The 21,037-nt window shown below is 31.8% G+C and overlaps 1 protein-coding gene across 2 annotated transcripts in view; it reads left to right on the top strand.

Annotated features, from left to right (window-relative positions):
- The window catches only part of LOC145248829 (proprotein convertase subtilisin/kexin type 7-like), a 159,518-nt gene that overhangs the window by 98,244 nt on the left and 40,237 nt on the right, over window positions 1-21,037 (top strand). For both annotated transcript variants that reach the window (XM_080110524.1, XM_080110525.1), the window contains 3 exons: window positions 8,088-8,189; window positions 12,941-13,036; window positions 15,131-15,221. In XM_080110524.1, coding sequence (XP_079966650.1) covers window positions 8,088-8,189; window positions 12,941-13,036; window positions 15,131-15,221 — 289 coding nt within the window. The remainder of the gene's footprint in view (window positions 1-8,087; window positions 8,190-12,940; window positions 13,037-15,130; window positions 15,222-21,037) is intronic.

The following is a 21,037-nucleotide window of genomic DNA, read 5'->3' as shown; positions in this document are numbered from 1 at the left end:
GATGGGGATCAGTGCGTTGATGATGTAAAGATAGGAGCTTGGTTTTAGATGCATTAAAAGTAACCAGCCACGTCTTCCCCCACTGTACCACGTGCTCAAGATCAGAGGAGAGGGAATCAGAGAAAACGTGTTGCCATAGATGGTCGTGTCATTAGCATAGATATGAATGAATGATTTAAGTATGTTTAAAAAAAAAATCTAAATATATATTTCCCCCTGGAATGCTTATTTATCTATTATGTATATGTTGACCTGGGCATCTATGCTTTGATGTGTATATGTGTTCTAATGCTTGTATTCATGTGTGCTTTTGGGTGCACTTATGCATAGGTATACACACATTTATACGGGAGTTTGAGCGTGATTCTTTCCATTTATTCTCTCCTTTCTATTGGGTGTCACCATAACAAGTCTGCAAGCGCCAGCTGCCTTCTTCTCCCGCTAATTCTTCCTCGCAATACTCTATGGCCTCCAAATTCTTTAAAAAAAAAAAAAAACAACTTTTTAAATATTTAGGCTTCACCCTTGTTAATACGGCCCATAATCCCACCAAACCATACCCCCACTAGACTTCACCCTCTTCACTGTGCTAATTTACTATTTTCGCAGATATAGGTTGTCATGACAACCAGATCATCATCATCTCCCCTAACTACACAGCATTTGAACTGCCTTAACGTTAGCCCAATACCCTCCCCCATCTCTGAATGAACTCAATCCACCGTGTGATAATATTCCATGTTTATTCTTCAAATCACTTTCTTTTTTGGATTACTTCACAGATATGGCCCCTTCATCTGTACCTATCCACTAAGATATTTATTCTTTGAACGATTTATAATCTCCAACAACGGGTTACTATAAACATGGATATTTTATTTCTAACACTTTCTCGGATATACCTGATTTTAGACTCAACAACCATGAGAACACACTCTCACATGTGAAACCATTTTTCCTTTTTACCCCACCCCATCTTTTTCATTAGTTTACATCTCACTTTCACGCTAATATGATCCTTTTCATACTTAGTTTCTTCAAATACTTTACAAGCAAAATTTCTTCATGCATTTTGCTAATTCCTCCCCTCTGACGAGAAGGAAAGTGTTTTTTTGAAACTCTGCTGATTAAGGACTTTCACCTCTATTTGTGTTTCCTTTCTGAAAAATAAATGTGTGTTTAACTCTTGCTAAAAAATTTTATTAAACCTATGTACTTATCTATAAAAGTGAAATTGTGTGTGTGTGTGTCTGTATGTGTACAATTCCCTAGTAAACTACTCTGTCAATTTTCAATCTACAGAGTCGAGATTTGACATAAGGGGTATTGAAATTTGGGAAAATCTTTTTAATCAGTTTTCGGCCAGAAATTTAGCTGTTAATGGCTCAAAGTTTAACGATTTGACCTTTGAAAACTCTACTAAACTCCTCAGCCAATTTTTGGTCTAAGCAGTTGAAATTTTGCGTAAAGTGTATTCAGACATAGGGCAAGCTTTTTAATCGTTTTTTTGGCCAAAAATTTGGCTGCCAAGGGGTCAAAGTTGAAAGAGTTGACCTTTGCAGACTCTACCAAACTCCTTCACCAATTTTGGATCTAAACACTTGAAATTTTAGATGTAGGTTACTTGGACACGAGTCAAGCTTTTTAATATATATATATATATGCACATAGTTATGAACAGTATATAGGGCCCAAACAAAGTCAGGCTGAACTGCTAGTATATATATATATATATATATATATATATGATTATTATTATTTTTTTTTTTAACATAACTAAACTTGATTAAAATGATGTTGATTTATCCCATTGGACTTTGTGCTGATATAGACATAAGCCTTGAACTAGTTTTCTTATTGCATTTGGTGATGCGTTAAAACTATTATGCAAATGCAATTGTGCTATTTTTTTTTTTTTTTTAAAGTATCCTAGTTATTTGCTGCAATCTGATTTATTTATAAAAATTGCACTTATTTTTTTTTTTTTTACTATACCAGAATTAATAACCTACAGTTTATATTTTTTTTAATATCTGTAAATGTTGTCCTGCTCCCCACGATAAAGATTTTTTGTAAATAAAAATCTTTTGAAAACAAATTAAGGATCATTCATCAAATAAAAATCAAGCGAGAATGTATGTGGTATTTTAGTGAGAGTGTCTAGCTTAGAGTAAGCGTAATAGGTTTTGACAAAATTAAATAACAATCGACCCCCCCTCTTCTCCCTGAGGAAAATGATTTAGATAAAGCAACGAGTGAACTTTGTTTTTGTTTAAAAAATATTTTTCTAAATGTTCATTATTGCTTAAATAATGTATAGGCTGTGGGTGATATTTATTCACAAGATTACTGCTTAGGAAAAAAAATAAGACGGTTTCTCGTTTTTTCTTTTCTTTTCCCATTTCTATTTTTTCTTTTTTTCTTTTTTTTTTCTTGTTTTCCTTTTTTTCTAGATCATCAAATTTCAGCTTCAGGTTGTCATCATAGCATGTTCTATCGATTTCATTCTACAAACCCAGCTTTAAACCGGTCCCACACTTTTATAACTGTCTTGCCGGCTTAGCCCCTCCCCCCTCTCACTTTCAAATGCTCTGATGATTTTGCCTTTTAGCATGTTCCAGCTGGATCTGTTGGTGCCGTGTCCCACAGCGCCATACACAAAGGCGTGCAGCTACAACCACTATAAACAATTTCCCCCACTTTCTATCTGTGCCTAAATGTTTTTTGCTTTCTAACTGTAATAACCTGTAGAAGTTTAAATGTAATGTGAACAGACGTCTCACTGCTCAATTCTCCCACAATCTTCTGTTTTCCTCTTAAATCCATACATCTTACATGGAATATGAAAACTGACAAGCCCAAAAATATATGTATGTATTACATAGTGGAAACCTTAGGCCAGTAAGTAACAATTCAGTTAGCTTGTGTGAATTTCGACATGGATCACTTTTAGTGCATGTCACGATAACCTATGTGCAAACAGAATCGTACCCAGAGGCAGGTGACATGAAACTAAAGTGGGCCAGAGGTCAAACTGCGGAAGTAGTCACTATTTTCATTACGATAAGATGGACAATGAAAGTAACAAAAAAAAAAAAAAAGAAGAAAAAATATAGTGAAAACTTGCCAACGAATATCATCTCCAGCTTTTAACTCTAGTGTTTGCCATTTACATTGAATGATGAAAATATAATTAGGGAGTTTTGTGGGGTATAGGGTCACTGTTTGCTCCTTGGTACATTATCACTCAGAATGATAGTATATGTATCTTGTCTAGGGGTTAGATAGAATTTCTCCAGGATACTATATTAAACTTCTTCAGATACTATTGGACAAGGTGTTCGTCCATCTCTCTCAGTCCTTTCTACATTTTTTTTAAAAGTCTACTTCATTTTAAAACCCTCTTATCTACTAGCTCTCTCTTCTCTCCCATGAAACAAAGTTGCATCCAATGGTAATGCCTCAATTTAAGTGAAGTTTTTACGTACTAACTTGCTACTGTACTACAAGAAAATGACAAAGAAAGTGGGGAGAGTCAAGCAAATGCTCCTAGAGTAGGAGCAGTGTGACCTTTTAAAAATTGCCTGGACAGCCTTGTTGGCATTCCCCAGTCAGAGCACCTTGAGCAGTAAGCCTTAAACTTACTCTACCTAAAAGACAGGAGGAAAGGCCTGTGAGGGTAAACCTCCTAGGCTACCCAAAACATATACCTCCACTTGCCAGATAAAGAGCCACTGAAATGACCTGGTTTTTGCCAGACTGATTGTCGAGATTGGGATTTCAAGAGGCGTACATCAGCGATTGGAGCGATTGGCCAAATGAATAGCGCAAATTGCAACCCTTGATTTAAGAATTTGGTGGAGTTGGTATTTACTTCCTTCCCTCTGTAGGAAGATGTGACACAAGGTCAGAAGGTGGGAAGAGTCAAGCCAACACCCCTAAAGAAGGAGCATTTTAGTCCTGTTGACATCTCCAGTCTGTGCACCTCAGGCAGTAAGCATTAAACTTACTCCACCAGAAAGACAGGTGACAAGGTCTAGGAGGATGGACCTCTTAGAACTATCCAAAATGTATACCTCGCCTTGCCAGATAAAGAGCCATCGAAATGACCCAGTTTCTACCAGACTGATTGTCAAGTTCGGAATCTTGACTGGTATATATCAGCGGTCGGAGCAATTGGCCAAATGAATGGTGCAAATTGCAATCCTTTATGGAGTTATCCCTTATTTACCATTATTATAAGGTACACGTTTACTCTGGAGGAGTGATAGTACCTGTCAAGACTCCCATCTATGGGTTAAGTAGAATCTATCATGTACAGACTATCTCTATGCATATGTCTAGCTGAAAACACTATCAATAATTTCCTCCTACTCTTTATCTGTGCCTAAACTTAAACTTAGATTCCATGGACAAAGCTTCTTTCTTAGAACTGCACGCCTGTGGAACTCTGTTCCGTTTGCCTGCTTTCCAGCTGACTGCAATATGGTTGTCTTCAAGTCCAACATAAACAAGTTCTTGATAAGCCGTTCCCCTTAAGTAATCCAATTTATTAAATTTACACTTCTAACGATTACTATGATATTGTTCTTTTGACCACTGTACACTCTTTAAACCTTTATCCTCGAGTGGCCTCTGAGCCTTGATAAGTGGTGACTCCTTTGTAAAAAAAACAAAAACTTTCATGCGTTGGCTGATGTAACTGCTGATCTTTTATGACACATTTTTATTTTTCAACCTATGTAACTCATAGAATTTTGAGCTTATCCCTTTTATTTAATTTATGAAGGTAGATTGTTCTCAATCTATCGACCATGACTTGTTAAGTGTTGGTTCTGTTATCATTGCTTATAGTAAAGATTTGAAACTTCAACCACTAGAAGATTGTCATTGTTAATCAATGCCTCCATAGTGACAGTCTTCTAGAGGTTGAAGGTTCAATTCTTGCTACAAGCAATAATAACTAAAATTAACACTTTTACTTGATTCTGGCTGGCAGAATGAGAACAATCTACCAATTTGGATGAGATAAAAGGCCGGAGTCTCGTTCGTTATCGGAATCAACCAGACGGATCGCTCCACCAACTAAGAACGGCCATGCACCAGCACTTACCAAATCGAGAAAGAGCTCTCGATCTGTCAATCTTACCAGTGTCCGGACCAGGTGAGTTTTCCCGTGTTGAGTCAAATTAAGCCGCAGGCTCCACTCCTGATGGTGCCCTTCTGTCAATTCCTTTAAGTTTCAGCTTTGCAACTATACTCCCCCCGGAACCGAACTCTGGTTTCCCGCAGGCTACCCACTGGGTCATGGAAGTGAACGCCGGCGGATCGCCGGTTGGCATCATTTACGGTCGGAACTACGACGGTATCTGATCGTCTTCGAACCTCCGACTTTCGCTTTTGATCGAGGAAAACGGCATTTATTTACAAAAGTGCATTTTTACCTAAATGCGAGTTGGGAATAATTTAGGTAAAAATGCACTTTCATAAATAATTGAATTCATTCAAAACATATCACAAAAACAAATAACATCTATGTAAATCGCGATATATCCAAACAGTCAGCGAGGTGGACAAGTAGTAAGAGTAAGTAAGAGGCTTCTTACCATCGGGTCCCAATTTCAAATCTCGCTAAATTCAGCCACTCTGATGAGTCGTAGACGACGAAACATGTGTCAGTGGATATTTATGTGTATATATACATATATATATATATACATACATATATATATATATATATATGGGACATAACTTTATTAGAATAGCAAAACTTTAAAATGATGAGAAAGAAGTGAACCATATTCGGATGTTATAAAATAAATAAGTTGATTTAAAAAAAAATAAAAATCACGAAATGCAATAAAACTCAAGAACCATATTCGGATGTTATAAAATAAGTTGATTAAAAAAAAATCACAAAATGTAATAAAACTCAAGAAAAAAGTGAACTATATTTGGATGTTATAAAATAAATAAGTTGATTAAAAAAAAAAAAAAAAATCGCGAAATGTAATAAAACTCAAGAAAAAAATGAACTATATTTGGATGTTATAAAATAAATAAGTTGATTAAAAAAAAAAAAAAAAATCACAAAATGTAATAAAACTCAAGAAAAAAATGAACTATATTTGGATGTTATAAAATAAATAAGTCGATTAAAAAAAAAAAAAAAAATCGCGAAATGTAATAAAACCGGATGCGCTTTCCATCAGAGAGACTTTTCAAAAAAGAAGGAAAAGAAACTTTTTTTTTTTTTTTTTGTAGAATTGTTGTCATAGTAAGCAAAAAGGGATAGAAACAAAAAAAAAAAAACAACCTTAGATAGAAGGTGTTCCGCCAAATAGGATATAAGTCAAGGATACGCCAAGGATATACGTCTTCCAGACGAAAAGCGCTTCGGGTTTTATTACATTTCATGATTTATTTTTAATCGAATTATTTATTTTATAACATCCGAATATGGTTCACTTCTTTCTCATCATATATATATATATATATATATATATATATAGTGAATAAATGACAAAAGACAATAAGAAGTTTAAAGACACATAACTTTTAAAGTAATTAAAAATTTGTACCACCCAAAAGTTAAAAGAAAAATCCTAGTTCAATAAATGATTTGGCATTAAATGACCCGCAGCCGCAGTAGTTGATATGCCATAAAACAGCAACCAACCTTCTCTATATATAAATCTGTTTCTTTTATCTGTTAACATTAGAGAAATCCTCAAGAGTCATTTTGCTGCTCTTATCTTAATATGACAAATATGTCAAATATTGGTCTGTGTTATAACAAAAGCAAATGTATTTCTCATCATTTTTGATATTGAGTCCTGGTCAATATTTTATTGTGATGAGTAATATATACAGGAACATGAACAAGATTTTCACTCTCACAGTCGGTTCTCCCACTGCCATCCATAACACCAGGAACAAATTTAATAACATTTTTCTTTTTTAAATTCACTGTCATATTTCAAGCATTTTCATTGGCTATTACTGACTCATATTCAACTGTAACGAGAGAGAGAGAAAAGAAAAGGATGGGAGGAGGAAAGAAAGGATTCTAGTCAGAACAAGAGTAGATGACTATTCTAGTTTCTGCAATTAATAGCATCGCATAATTGCTCTAGTGGCTTAATCGGTTCTGTTTTACCTACAGAAGTTGTAAATCTGAACCTCACTTTAAGCATAAGTATTTTTACTCTGGTTTTGTTCCAAAATGATCATAAAATATTTCACATTATGATATAAAGCAGATTGTTTAGCTTTACTTATATATATATATTTTTTTATAAACTAGCAAGCCACCTCGCGTTGCTCGGTCATAAAATACACACAAATATATTTTAATTCATACAGAAACTGAATCATGTACAAGCAAGTATTATGTTTTTTCTAAACAATCTACTTCTGTAAGTAATAAAAAATTTTTAAAAATACTTGAGCTGTCAAATATAACAACTATTATTCAGCCAGTGCGACATGATCTTTCAAAAGTGTTTTCAAACTTATACTTAACATAAGGAATCTGTAATGTGAACCATTCACGCATGCGCATTTGTGAAACAGCAAACAGATAAAAATCCGATGACTCTCATGTACCAGTTTTTCAATTTTGACACGTTAGCATTTTTTCCTGGATGAAAACCTATTAAAAAGTTTTCCACATGTTTGAATAGCCTACATACAAAATTTCAAGTTTGTAACTAAAAGATTTGTTGAGTATATAGATTGAGAAGTGTCCTAACACACACACACACACACACACACTTTCATAGATATATAGATTATGGAAATTAAGATCCTGGGTAACTCTGGGTAGCCCTGCTACTTTTTTAAATTTAATATTAACCTTCCTTTCTCTAACTTCATGTTTTCCTTCTCTTTTATTCTACTCACTCTTGCAGTATCTTCCCCTCTCTTTCTCTCGCACCCCCCCCCCTACGTTACCCTTCTCCCCTATTTCATCTCAAATTTATATTCTTGGAGGGGATGGAGATGGCGAATCTATAAAATTTCTGCAAATAAAATTTTTATTTTTTGGTTTTGTTTTTATTTTTATTTATTTTTTTTTTCTCCAGGTGTTGAATGGAATAATCCAGATCTTGAAAAGAACTATTGTGCTGAAGGAAGCTGGGATCTAAATGATGATGATCCTGATCCCATGCCAAAAGCTACTTCAAGTAAGTTTCTTTTGAGGTGAACTTTGGATGTAACACTAATCCTAACCAGATAATCCATTCTATTTAATGAACATTATGCTAACGTTGTACATAATCAACAAAAATGAAAACGAATACTAAAGTTCAATGGCATTCCCGATTGATGAGAAAACAAATAAAGAAAACAATGGTCCCTGTCCACAGCTTCCCTTGTATTAAAAAGTAAAAATAAAGAAAAATCTGTATGATCTAAGTACAGGTGGTGCAAAGAAAATATCATACACCAAAAATCATGTAAATTGATCAAGTAGGGTTTTTTTTTTATAAAGAAACATCATTTTTAAGTGGATTTGAATTTTTTCCAGTGCCTTCCTCTTCAGTGTTAAAAATGTCTTTTTAAAATCTCGTAAATTTAAATTATTTGAAGTTATCTCCCTTGTTTCTTTTAACTTTTTTCTAGATTTCATCATATGATTATCTTGTCATTCCGCCATAAAATTTGATTTTTTATTATTTAAAAATAGAACTACTTGATCAATTTACGTAATTTTTGGGTATATACATGATACAGACTTTCTTTTCTTTTTCTTTTTTTTTTAATTTTTTTATATAGGGAGAATTCTGGACAAGCACTAAAACAAAATTGAGAAAGGGTGATTGTGATTGAGAGAAACCTAGCAAGAGATGCATCACTTTCTCAGCTAATTGCAAATTATGGCTAATTAGATGAATTAAAATGGAAGTTTTTTTTTTAAACACAATCCTGAACCTGTGGAATATTTTAGCATATATTTTGTGTGATTAAAATATGTAAGTAAGTCTTAGAGAAACAACCGTTGACTCAGCTTTAGTACAATATTTATAATATAACTTTAGTACAATATTTATAATATAACTTTAGTACAATATTTATAATATAACTTTAGTACAATATTTATAATATAACTTTAGTACAATATTTATAATATAACTTTAGTACAATATTTATAATATAACTTTAGTACAATATTTATAATATAACTTTAGTACAATATTTATAATATAACTTTAGTACAATATTTATAATATAACTTTAGTACAATATTTATAATATAACTTTAGTACAATATTTATAATATAACTTTAGTACAATATTTATAATATAACTTTAGTACAATATTTATAATATAACTTTAGTACAATATTTATAATATAACTTTAGTACAATATTTATAATATAACTTTAGTACAATATTTATAATATAACTTTAGTACAATATTTATAATATAACTTTAGTACAATATTTATAATATAACTTTAGTACAATATTTATAATATAACTTTAGTACAATATTTATAATATAACTTTAGTACAATATTTATAATATAACTTTAGTACAATATTTATAATATAACTTTAGTACAATATTTATAATATAACTTTAGTACAATATTTATAATATAACTCCCGTGCAAATAAAACATTATTTGGGTTATAAATAAATCTAAAAATGATGTTGCATTTTCCTTAAAAGAAGAAAAAAAAAATGATCATTTTCTTGTATTATTTGAATTCTCTGGACTATTGTTTTCATTTGTTATTTTCACAACGTTTTGACCGATTTAACCTCCAACCTTCTTCACATGCATCTTTTCAAACTCAGGAATCTTTCTTTCAGACTTGGGAATCTTCACAAAATTTTGAACGGAACCTTTTATTTAATCCGTGGGGGTAGCATGATCTCATTCCAGCAGCCATGACCAAGTAGACATCTCAAATAATTTGCAATTGTATTTTCAGTGTTGCCCGCATTGAGGATTGAACTTTCCAGAAGCTCCAGAGAGTGTGAATTACAACTGAATTTTATCAAGTATTTTATCCATTATGCTATGGATTCTTGCACTCAGGTTTGAACCTTCAACTGAGTGTGAATTACAACTGAATTTTACCATATAGATTTTCAGTTATGACACGGGTTCTTGCAGATGGTCGATGAAACGAAGCATGCTACCATTGTGGATTAAAGAAAGGGTTTCATTACAAAGTTTCATGCAGATTTTCGAGTTGGACACAAAAATTCCTGAGTTCGATAAGATACACCTGAAGAAGGTCGGAGGTTACATCGGCCGAAACGTTGTGAAAATTATACTCAAGATGAGAACAGTAGTCCAAATAATCAAGGGAGGGACTAGCTTTACCTTATGTGGAGAATATGGATTTTGTCTAAAATTCTCCCTACATTTAAAGAAAAATTTGTATGATGTAGGTACCTGTGACAAAACAAAAATACCATATTCCAAAAATCATAAATTGATCAAGTAGTTTTATTTTATAAAGAAAATCATTTTTAAGCTGTTAGTGGGAATTTGTAGACATTGCAACAAAAGTCTCATTAGTTTGAATTATTGTTGACGTATCGCCCTTGTTTCTTTAGCTTATTTTCAAGATGCGGACGCAAGAAAGTCCTTCCTCTCTTACTCATAAAGTTTGACTTATATAAAAATTAAACTGCTTAATCAGTTTACATGATTTTTAGAATGTGATATATTTTTTTCTTATGGGTACATACATCATACAGAGATTTTTAAATTTTGTTTTTAAATATAGAAGGAATTTTAGACAAGAACCGAAGATATGGATGTAAAATGTCACTAAACATTAATCAAACCATATATATCTTTATACAATTTACTTATGGTTAACTCCTTTCATTTATATTAGTAATCAAAATAAACTTGTTGATTGGATTAAATATGAAATTCAATGAAATCGAATGAAAATTAAATTTTTGTTTTGAAGAACAGACTAATATTTGCAAAGAACTGATTGAACAGTTTTAAGTATATACCTTTTGTTAACAAAGCTATTAAGGTCAAAGGAATAGGGGGAACTTATTTTTAATGTAAAATTTTGGTACTAGTACAGCTTTTGAGCCAGACAAAAATCAACTTTTGCTGATACAGATTTACATAAATGGCTGCAAAAATTCAAATGAAAATGACGTGTTTGAACAGAAAAAAAACTAATAATGTAACATTTAAAGCTAAGTATATTTCTCTTATGAAAAATTATTTTTTGACAAAAAAAAAAAATGAAGAAAACAACTTTTATAATTTTTTTTTACGAGAAAGTTAAACATTTATATTTTTTTTTTTTCATAAAAAATTAATTTTTAAATTTTTTTTAGTATTGGTCTAGCTTTTAAACTAAAAATAAAACATGAACTGTTTTTTTTTTTAACCCTAACCTAGTCCTAACATACTTTTATTGCCTTTGGTAACAGTTATTCATTGATTATTACTGGAAAAATGGTTGGATCGTTCTACTGCTCCAGTAGGTATCTTGCCTCCGATTCAATCCTCTATCAGTATAAGAGCAAAGTATATCCTAAAATGGAGTACTGTTGCCACATTTGAGCAGAAGTTGCTTGGCGTGTCCTATCCTGCCTTGATAGACTTAAAAACCTGCTTTGAAAACCTAGCAGGTGATTCCTTTTTCTCTTCCCTGCAATCTCTTTCCCCACAGAAGAAACGTTGTGAACCTGTCTCTGCTCTATTATCTTATCTGAACTCCAATCTATGGTTCTCTCTTTGTCAAACTTTCACAAAACACTTGGCTAACTACAATCACTATCAACAATTTTACTTGCTCTCTATCTGTGCCTAAATCTAAATGCAGATTCCATGAACAAAACTTCTTTCTTAGAACTGCCCACCTGTGGAACACTGTTCTACTAGCCTGCTTCCTGGCTGACTACAATATTCTAGTCTTCAAGTCCAATGTAAATAAGTTCTTGTTAAACTGTCCCCTTTAATAATTAAATTCTACCCAACTTATACCATTAACAATTATTACACTACCACCTTACATTCATTAAACCTTATTCTCGGGTGGCTTTTAGGCCCTGACAAGTGGTGACTCCCTTTACAAAAAAAGATGCTTTTTGTTTATCACTTTTTTTTTGTTCTCTGTTGGAAATTCTTTCCAATTTACGATTCCATCAATATACAATTTAACTTGTCTGCTTTTCTCTCTTTCTGATTGGATAATCCCTTCAGCATCTTTTAGCTGACTGCATAAACAGTCGGAAAAGGCCAAATTAAACATTAGTTTTGTCTGGTTCAAAAGCTGTGCTCGTACAAAAAATTAAGATTTCTCTAGAAAATTTATATAAACTTATTTTAAAACGTTTATTCGATGTAGGCATGTATTCATAGAGAACAAACATTTTTTCTTTTTTTATATTTTATACATTGAGGGATCAGCTTTATTATTTTCATGGTTTAATTTGGTTTGTGTCCAGGATTCCCACTATATTAGAAAACAAAAATAAAGAAAAATCTGTCTGATGTATGTATATGTAACAAAACAAAAATATCATATTCCAAAAATCATATAAATAGATTAAGTAGTTTTATTTTTATAAGGAAAATCATTTTTAAGCAGCAATTAATTTGTAAGCATTACGACAAAAATTTTGTGAATTTGAATCATTGTTTCTTGAGATTAGTTTCAAGATTGTGATGCCAGACAATCGCTCCTCTCTTAGTCAGGAAATTTGATTTTCTTTATAAAAATAAAACTACTTCATCATGTTACGTGATTTTTGGAATATGATAGTTTTGTTCTGTCACTGGTATCTATACATAATACATATTTTTTAGAAAATTATTTTTTGAATATGAGTGAATTCTGGACAATAACCTTTAGTTTCTTTAAAAATATTAAAGTTAGAGCTAAAAGATTTTTTTTTTTCTAAGACGAAATGGCATTTATTTCTGATAATTGCAGACACTAATCATCATGGAACCCGATGTGCTGGAGAAATTGCTGCCGTTCCGAATTCTGTGTGTGCTGTTGGTGTGGCATATGGGGCCAAGGTGTCGGGTAAGAATCTGTCCTTTTAATTAATTATGGATCTTGTCTTTTCAGGCCCAGTGGTTTCAGAATCTCCATCTATATATATAAAAGCAAAAATGTGTGTATGTATGTTGGCTTTTTGTGTATGTCCAAGAAAGGCTTTTTTCAGAGAAGCGCTCGGTCGGCTCACAACTTCTTAAAACTTTTTATATCACATATAAATCATAATATCTACGAGTTAACAACGGAGCTCGCCTATTTAATTTGCTCGACTTCAAGAAGATAAATGTTCAACAGTTTCCGCTCACCACATGTGGATTAGGCCTTTTCTCTATAATAAAAGTGACACTAATTCTGGCAGTATTTTTCCGGTTGCCATCACCGGAAATGTCCGAAAGCAGTCAGGTTTGATCAATGTGGAAATATTTTTCTTATATCAGACAATTGTTATTCAATTTGGACAACATCTTGGGAAAATAAAAATAAAAACCCCACAATCAAAGTTGACCTCAGTAAGTTATTAAAACGTGCACCTGCAAATTCTAAGTAATTAAATAAATTCAAAGTGTTTCCGTTAGTATGACGTGATGGCCCAATGGTTAACACCGCATGTTTTTTTGTTTTTTTCACACTTTAATTTCCAACTTTGCCTCAAGGGTTCGGGTTTGAGCCTCATACTCACCTACCAAAACTTTTTTTTTTTTTAATTTTATCCCCAGAGTTTTTATTTACCTCCAAACACCCGGGCAACGCCGGGTACCCCCCCCTAGTCTGACATAAATAGTATAATGAGACTAGCAAATTCTGCCTTTTAACGTCAAAAATGGAACATGATTAAAGTTAAGATTTTTACAATATATTGATGGTTGCTATTGCTCTATTTCACATGAATACATTGGTTCTAGTTAGATCACTGAAGTAAAGCAATGTTGAGCCTGGTCAATACTAGATGAGTGATTTATTTGGGAATACCAGGCACTGTATGCAGGAGAATCTCTATACATCCCTGCAAGACTTGCAAAATCCTAACATCCTCATCTCTGACCAAGATATACATGTGACTGGGGACTGCTTGTGAATTTAATATTCCTTTAAGACTTCCTTCTTTGGAGGAAGCTGGTTAAACCCAATTAGGATGAATGCTGTGTTATATTTATATTATGTAAGTGAAAAAAAAAAATGCTTTAAAATACTCAAAACATTTGAATGGAAGTAAATTTGAAGCCATGTAATTAGGCTGTCATAATCAGTGGTGATGAGAGTATTCTACAACAGGAAGTTGGAATTTTTCTCAATTTACTAAATAGGGCTCAACTTGAATTTCTTAAAGAGGCTTTATAACTATAATATTTTCTTTTCAATAAATGTTAATAATTTTTGTTACATCTTTTAATACAAGTTCTAATATTCGTCTTCTAATAAATTGTAGAACTTTGATGCAATTTATTAAATTCTGAATGTTGAATGGTTTAATTGTATATAAAACGTTTTAAAAATTAAATTATAAATACTTCTGGGCAATGCTGTGTCAGGACAGCTAGTATATATTAGTGTTGGAACGATTAATCAGAATTAAAAAAAATTGAAACTTTTTGAGAGTATCGGAATCAGAAAAATTTGTGCCTATTTTCCAATGCTAAAAAACGATTCTTTCAATTGTCCTTTTTATTTGACTTTGTTTTAAACAAAATCTTCCACTCCTGATAGTAATGATAAAATAATAAATATTTCTTGGTTTTAAACTTCCAGTAAAACTAAAATTGATAGATGGTGTATTTTTACGTTTGATAAAATATCTGCACAGTTAACATGTGTTTTTACCATAATCTGCAAAAAATAGTAACTTTTTGTTTAATATTTAGAGGTTTATAAAGAATCAGAATTGGTAATTGTATCGGAATCGAGGAAAAATATCGGAATTGCCTAAACATTAGTATATATATAATATTGTTCAATTTAACTTAAATTATGATATTCTTCTTCTGATGAATTTTATTTGAAAAAAAAAAACTTTGAGATACAAATCAGTTTTTATTATCCATTTTAAACCTTTGTACCCAATAATATTTATCGCTATATTTTCAAATCCGTCTTTTTGTATTTTTATTTCAAAATATCCAGGGTTGCGTGTTTTAGATGGACCCTTGACTGATGGCCTCGAAGCCATAGCCTTCAACAAACATATGCAAATTAATGATATCTACAGTTGCAGGTAAGTAAACCTTCTTAAAGATGAGGTCAGTCTTTCTAGAACAATACACTGGTGTTTGTGTAAATTTCAACACACTTCAGATAAAAAGATTATTACACGTACTTGTATAAATTCTAAAAATTACAAAAAAAAGATGCAGTAGAAAAATAATTACAAGTAAAATTTATTAAATTATCAAGTTTTATTGTATTTTTTAATATGGAAGAGTTGTGCAACCAATTCAATATGACAAACTGACTTATCTCCCTTGACTGAAACTGCCTTAAGTCAATTGTCCACCATTTTTAAACACAAAAATATCAGAACATAATTGTGGATGATTTTTTTTTTAATTAAAAATGCAACTTTTTTTTTTTTTAGATCATTTTCCATAATTTTTGGAATTTATACTAATTTTGCCATGACATGTATGTAATGTTTTCACCTGAAATGTGTCAGTTTAAAGGATTACCAATCTACACAAGCACCCAATACACCTACCACTATCGAATCCCCACCTAGAAAGTTGGGGGTAGGTTGCAGGGTTTTAATAAAAATGAAATATTTATCTTCTTCATCTTTGATTTCCTTCACCTGTAATTTCTGTAAGATGCTACATTGTTCTATTTTTTTTTTTAACACATGTAATACAAATGATGGTTTTTTTTTTAAAACCCAAATACTATCACTCCTATTAATTTTGCAAGTGGCATTCTATTACAAATGGAGAATTGGTATCTGTCTGTCTGAATGGTAACTAAATTATTACTTCTGTTAATCATATTTATTACTACTATTACTTGATCAATTGGACAGGATTATTGTCAAAAATTTAGCTGTTTTGGACTATGGATTGCCATCTGTATTGGAGAGCAGTGGTCGCCAGCACTGTTAAATGGCAGGGCCGATGATAATGAGTACTACTAGTAATGATCATGTCATGGTTGATATATCTTTCATCTAAGAAAAGTAACTACAAAAAATATATTTAAAAAATTACAAATAAATACTAAATAAACTGCCTTAATTATTTATTATTTTTGGTACTTATCCAATTTCACTTCAATATTAAAAACTGCTTGTAAAAATAAAATAAACAAAATAGCACAAAAATTTTAATATGCATTTACTTACTCCCAATTGTGTAATGATTGTGTAGAAAACTAGCACTTGTCTATCTTTAAATTCACCCTGCTATTTGTGTCTTAATGAAAAATTATAAATTATTAGATTTCAGGCTAGGGATAAGCTCCTAACTAAAAAGCATGAAACATCTATTAATTGTAGGAATTATAAATCACATCTTAGCAATTTATAAATTCAGTATTAACTTAAATGCTTAAGTCAATTCTACTCTTTTATTAATGATTTTTTTAAAAACTATTAACTGTATATATTTTCGATTATTATAATTTATATTTTATTTTTAATTAGATTTCCACTTTTCTACCCCCTTCTTAAGAATGATAACATAATTGTTTACCAGTCTAATGTATAATTTTTATATGACTTTATCTTGTACGTCCTTTGTAACTTAATCATTTTTACTATGCTTATGCTTTTATTAAATTGTCTTACTCATACTGTTATACCACCTGTTTATTATTTCAACTTCAATAACTTATGTGATATATTTTTACTTATATGTATACGTTACTTTGTTTTTTTCTGAGAAAACTATTATTACTTTATTTTTATCATTTCTTACCTTTATTTTTTATCTTTATGCTATGATCTTATCTTTATTCTTTTATCTTAATTTTTACCTTTATGCTATGATCGCTACTGCTTTCCTATCACTCTCCCTATCCCTTAAATTTAAGCTTACATCTTAAATGAAAAAGTTCTCTCTGATTCTCTCTCCTCTGATCTCGAGCGCGTGATTCAGTGGGGGAAGTCGTGGCTGGTTACCTTTAATGCATCTAAAACCAAACTCCTATCTTTACATCATCAACGCTCTGATCCCCATCTGGCATCAGTTGAAATGGATGGCTCTCGTCTGGGAGAAGCCCCGTGTTTTGACAAGCTTCTGGGTTTGTCCTTTACTCCTGATCTGAAATGGAACACGTACATCAAGTCTGTTGCCAAGGTCGCTGGAAAGATGATTGGCTCCTTCTACCGCTCCAGAAGATATCTCACTACTGATGCAATTCTCTATCTATATAAAAGCCAAGTACGTCCAAGGATGGAATACTGCTGCCATATCTGGGCAGGAGCTTCTAAAAACAGCCTATCCTGCCTTGACAGAGTACAAAATAGACTTTGTGGTTTAGTGGGGGATCCCCTTTTCTCTACCCTGCAACCTCTCTCCCACAGAAGAGACGTTGCGAGCCTATCCTTGTTTTATCGTTATTTCCATGGCAGGTGCTCGTCTGAACTCCAATCTCTGGTCCTCCCCCCCTTGCCAATCTTTCACGAAAAACACCCGTCTAACTGAATCCACTGTGAAAAATTTTCCCCACTTTTTATCTGTGCCTAAATCAAAACGTGGATTCCATGAACAAAGCTTCTTTCTTAGAACTGCACAACTGTGGAACTCTGTTCAGTCTGCCTGCTACAACTTGGATGTCTTCAAGTCGAACGTTAACAAATTCCTAATGAACCTCCCCCTTAAGTAAACACTTCATCAAATCTCCACACTAACGTACATTACTTGCAATAACCCTTATCCCTGAGTGGCTTCCAGACCTTGATAAGTGGTGACCACAGTGTAAAAAAAAATAAATAAATAAAAAATAACTATAAGCAACTGAAATGTTTATAATACTAGTATTTTTTTTTCCAAATGCATATATCCATATTAATGCATGGGTGTACACTTTTACTTTTATAGATATACTAGATGTACGCTGGATTACTTAGTATTAAACATCATGTTAAATTCCTTTAAAAAATTGAAATAAAAAAGGGAAAGAAAATGAGACATATGTATGTGAGTTTTATGTTTCATTTCTTGTAAAAAAAAATAGTCTAGCTGAGATTGAAACCAAAATCTAAAGACATTGAGTCAAGTACGTTAACCATTAGGCTAGCTTGACACTGTCTTTAAAAAGTGTTTTTAAACCTACTTATTCTTAACATAATGTGAACGATTTGTGTGTGCATAGTGGTGAAACAGTTGATAAACAGATAAAAATTCAATGACCTGCAAGTACCAATTTTTCTATTTTGAACCTTAGCAGCCCCTTTTATCTGGACGAAAACTGATTAAAAAATTTTTTCCACATGTCTGAATGGCATATATACCAAATTTTAAGTCTGTAGATCAAAAATTCATTGAGTATATAGGTTGAGAAGTGTCCTCACATACAGACATGCACATTCTCACTTTTATTAATATACAGATATGATAATATAACATAAATTTTATTAGTTTTATATGATTGTTCTTGTACTAAAACACCTTAGTGTTATTTTTAAACTTTCTTAAAATAACCTTAGTGATGTATCTATTTTTATCTTTATTTTTATTTCTTATTTTTTTTTTTATATCTATTTAGATTTTTAAAATTTTAAAACTTAAGTTTTAATGATTCAATCTTTAATTTATCCATAAACATTTTTATTTAACCTTAATTTTTAAGTCTTTTCATTTTTATTTGATTAAATTTATAAAATAAAATTGAATTAAATATTAAAAATTACAATAGCTTTTTGGTCTCCCGGTTTATCGGAGAGCGACCTATATTTTCAGTGGCTTTCATGCGTCCGGACGATTGCCATTAGTTTTTCCTGAAATTTTGCCACAAATTGTATTTCATTAAATAGATGTGCACAGTAAAAAAAAAGTTTTTTTGTGAAAATTCCCGTTGCATCCACAGGGGCTCAAGAGGTCAAAAATGACACTTTTTCTCCATAACTTTTGATCCATCTATTAGATTTTTCTGAAACTTGGCCAAAATGTGGAACCTATTATTCTTAATATAAATCCAGTATGAGTGACCCTTGCAAAATTCTGGTTCGCGTCTCTGGGGACTTTCAGTGCCAAAAATGACCCTTTTTGTGGCTCTTTTTTCATATTTCTTAACAAAAACTTGATATGTCTGACTATATAGTGGTTTTTCACGGTGGTAAACTTAAATATACATGTGTTAAGCCCTGAGACTGCACTGTTATCCATTTACACTAGGATTCGGCATCCCCAGGGGTTCAAAAGAGGTAAAAAATGACCAAAAATGATACTTTTTGCCCCATAGCATTTAATCCATCCATTAAATTTTCCTGAAACTTGTCCAAAAATGTGGAGGCTATTGTTCTTAATATAAATTCAGTATGGGTGACCCTGGCAGAATTCTGGTTTGCATCCCTCTGAGACTTTTAGGGCTAAACAAAACATGTCTTTTTTGAGCTCTTTTTTCATATTACTCAAAAACTTGATATGTATGTCTATATAGTGGTTTTCCATGGTACTGAATTCAAATATACATGTCTTAAGGTGTGAAACTGCACCGTTTGTCCATTTTTCACTGGGATTCGGTGTTCCCAGGAGCTCAAAAGTGTCACAAATGCCCTCAAATTGCAAAAAATGACACTTTTTACCCCATAAATTTTGCCCCCATCAATTAGATTTTTCTGAAACTTGGTGAAAATGTGAAGGCAGCGTTGGCCCTTCACATTTCTCACATTCATCATTTCTTCACTATTTTTTGTGGTTTCAGCTCACATGCAGCACCAGAGGGGGACCACGCATGCACAGCTTGTATCTTTTATTTGGATCTTAGCATTAAATTTCAGACAGTTAAAATTAAGTTTTTATAGTGAAAATTATCTAGTGAAAGCTGTAACCTAAATGGCTATCATTATCTATTTCTTTCCTTCTTTTTCTACCACCCCTACCTCTGTCTATATTCACTTGTTTTTCTTTCTTCAATTTTCTGGTTATATGGGTTGTTAGCATATGACCCACCTCCTTAACTGAAATTTAAAAACTTTACTTTTTTTTCTGTCTTCATTGAAGGATTATGTTCCAATGTAAAGCAGGAGTTTAGGTTACCTGTTGAGGTCACTTGACTAAAACAGTAGCATTGTTATTGCCATAAATTGTTGACTTGAAATTAAATAAAACACACACACATTCTTTACTCGAGCATCCATTCATGTGAAATCATTTTTTTTTTCCCATTCCCTCTGCCTCACTATTTTTTTAACTTTTAGTAAGTAAGATCTATGGCTTATTTGCAGTTTCATTAAATACTTTGCAAGCAAAATCCAATTCCGCATTTTGCTAATTCCCACCCTCTGATGTGAAGGAAAACATTTCTTTTGAAACTCTGCGTATTAAGGACAATCCACTTTTTGAAAATTAAACATGTTTTTGACTCTTGTTAAAGTGTTTTTTAACATGTTTTATTAATTGTTTGTTCTTATATATATATATATATATATATATATATATATATTAATTTATCATTTTTATTTCTGTAGAAATATATTTTCTTATTATATATCAATCCTTATATAAGAAGCTCAATGTGAATACAGAACAATATATAGAATAAATGACAAAAAGTTATATTCCAAAATTCATGATGTTGACCATCTTATAATTTATTCCTTTAAATCAATTGACTTATACAATTCTTGACAGTATCTGTTTCATAGCGCAAAATCAATCACTTATTATATCAATCAGTGAATCTATTATGCCCTTAACTCATCAGAAGAAATAGCAACAATCAATCCATCAAAAGGAATTGAAATGTGATTTGACATGGTAAAAATCCGAAAATTGGAAAAGAAGCTGCAAATACCTTTTTATTTTTCCATTACGCCATATTGAATTTATAATATATATTATATTGTATAAGTCAACTGATTTAAAGGAATAAATTATGAGA

Source organism: Euprymna scolopes, chromosome 27 (assembly GCF_053919585.1).
Source record: "Euprymna scolopes isolate OS-2025 chromosome 27, ASM5391958v1, whole genome shotgun sequence".
Lineage (NCBI taxonomy): Eukaryota > Metazoa > Mollusca > Cephalopoda > Sepiida > Sepiolidae > Euprymna > Euprymna scolopes.
Note: the sequence above shows the minus strand (reverse complement) of the source record. Positions and strands in the feature narration are given on the sequence as shown.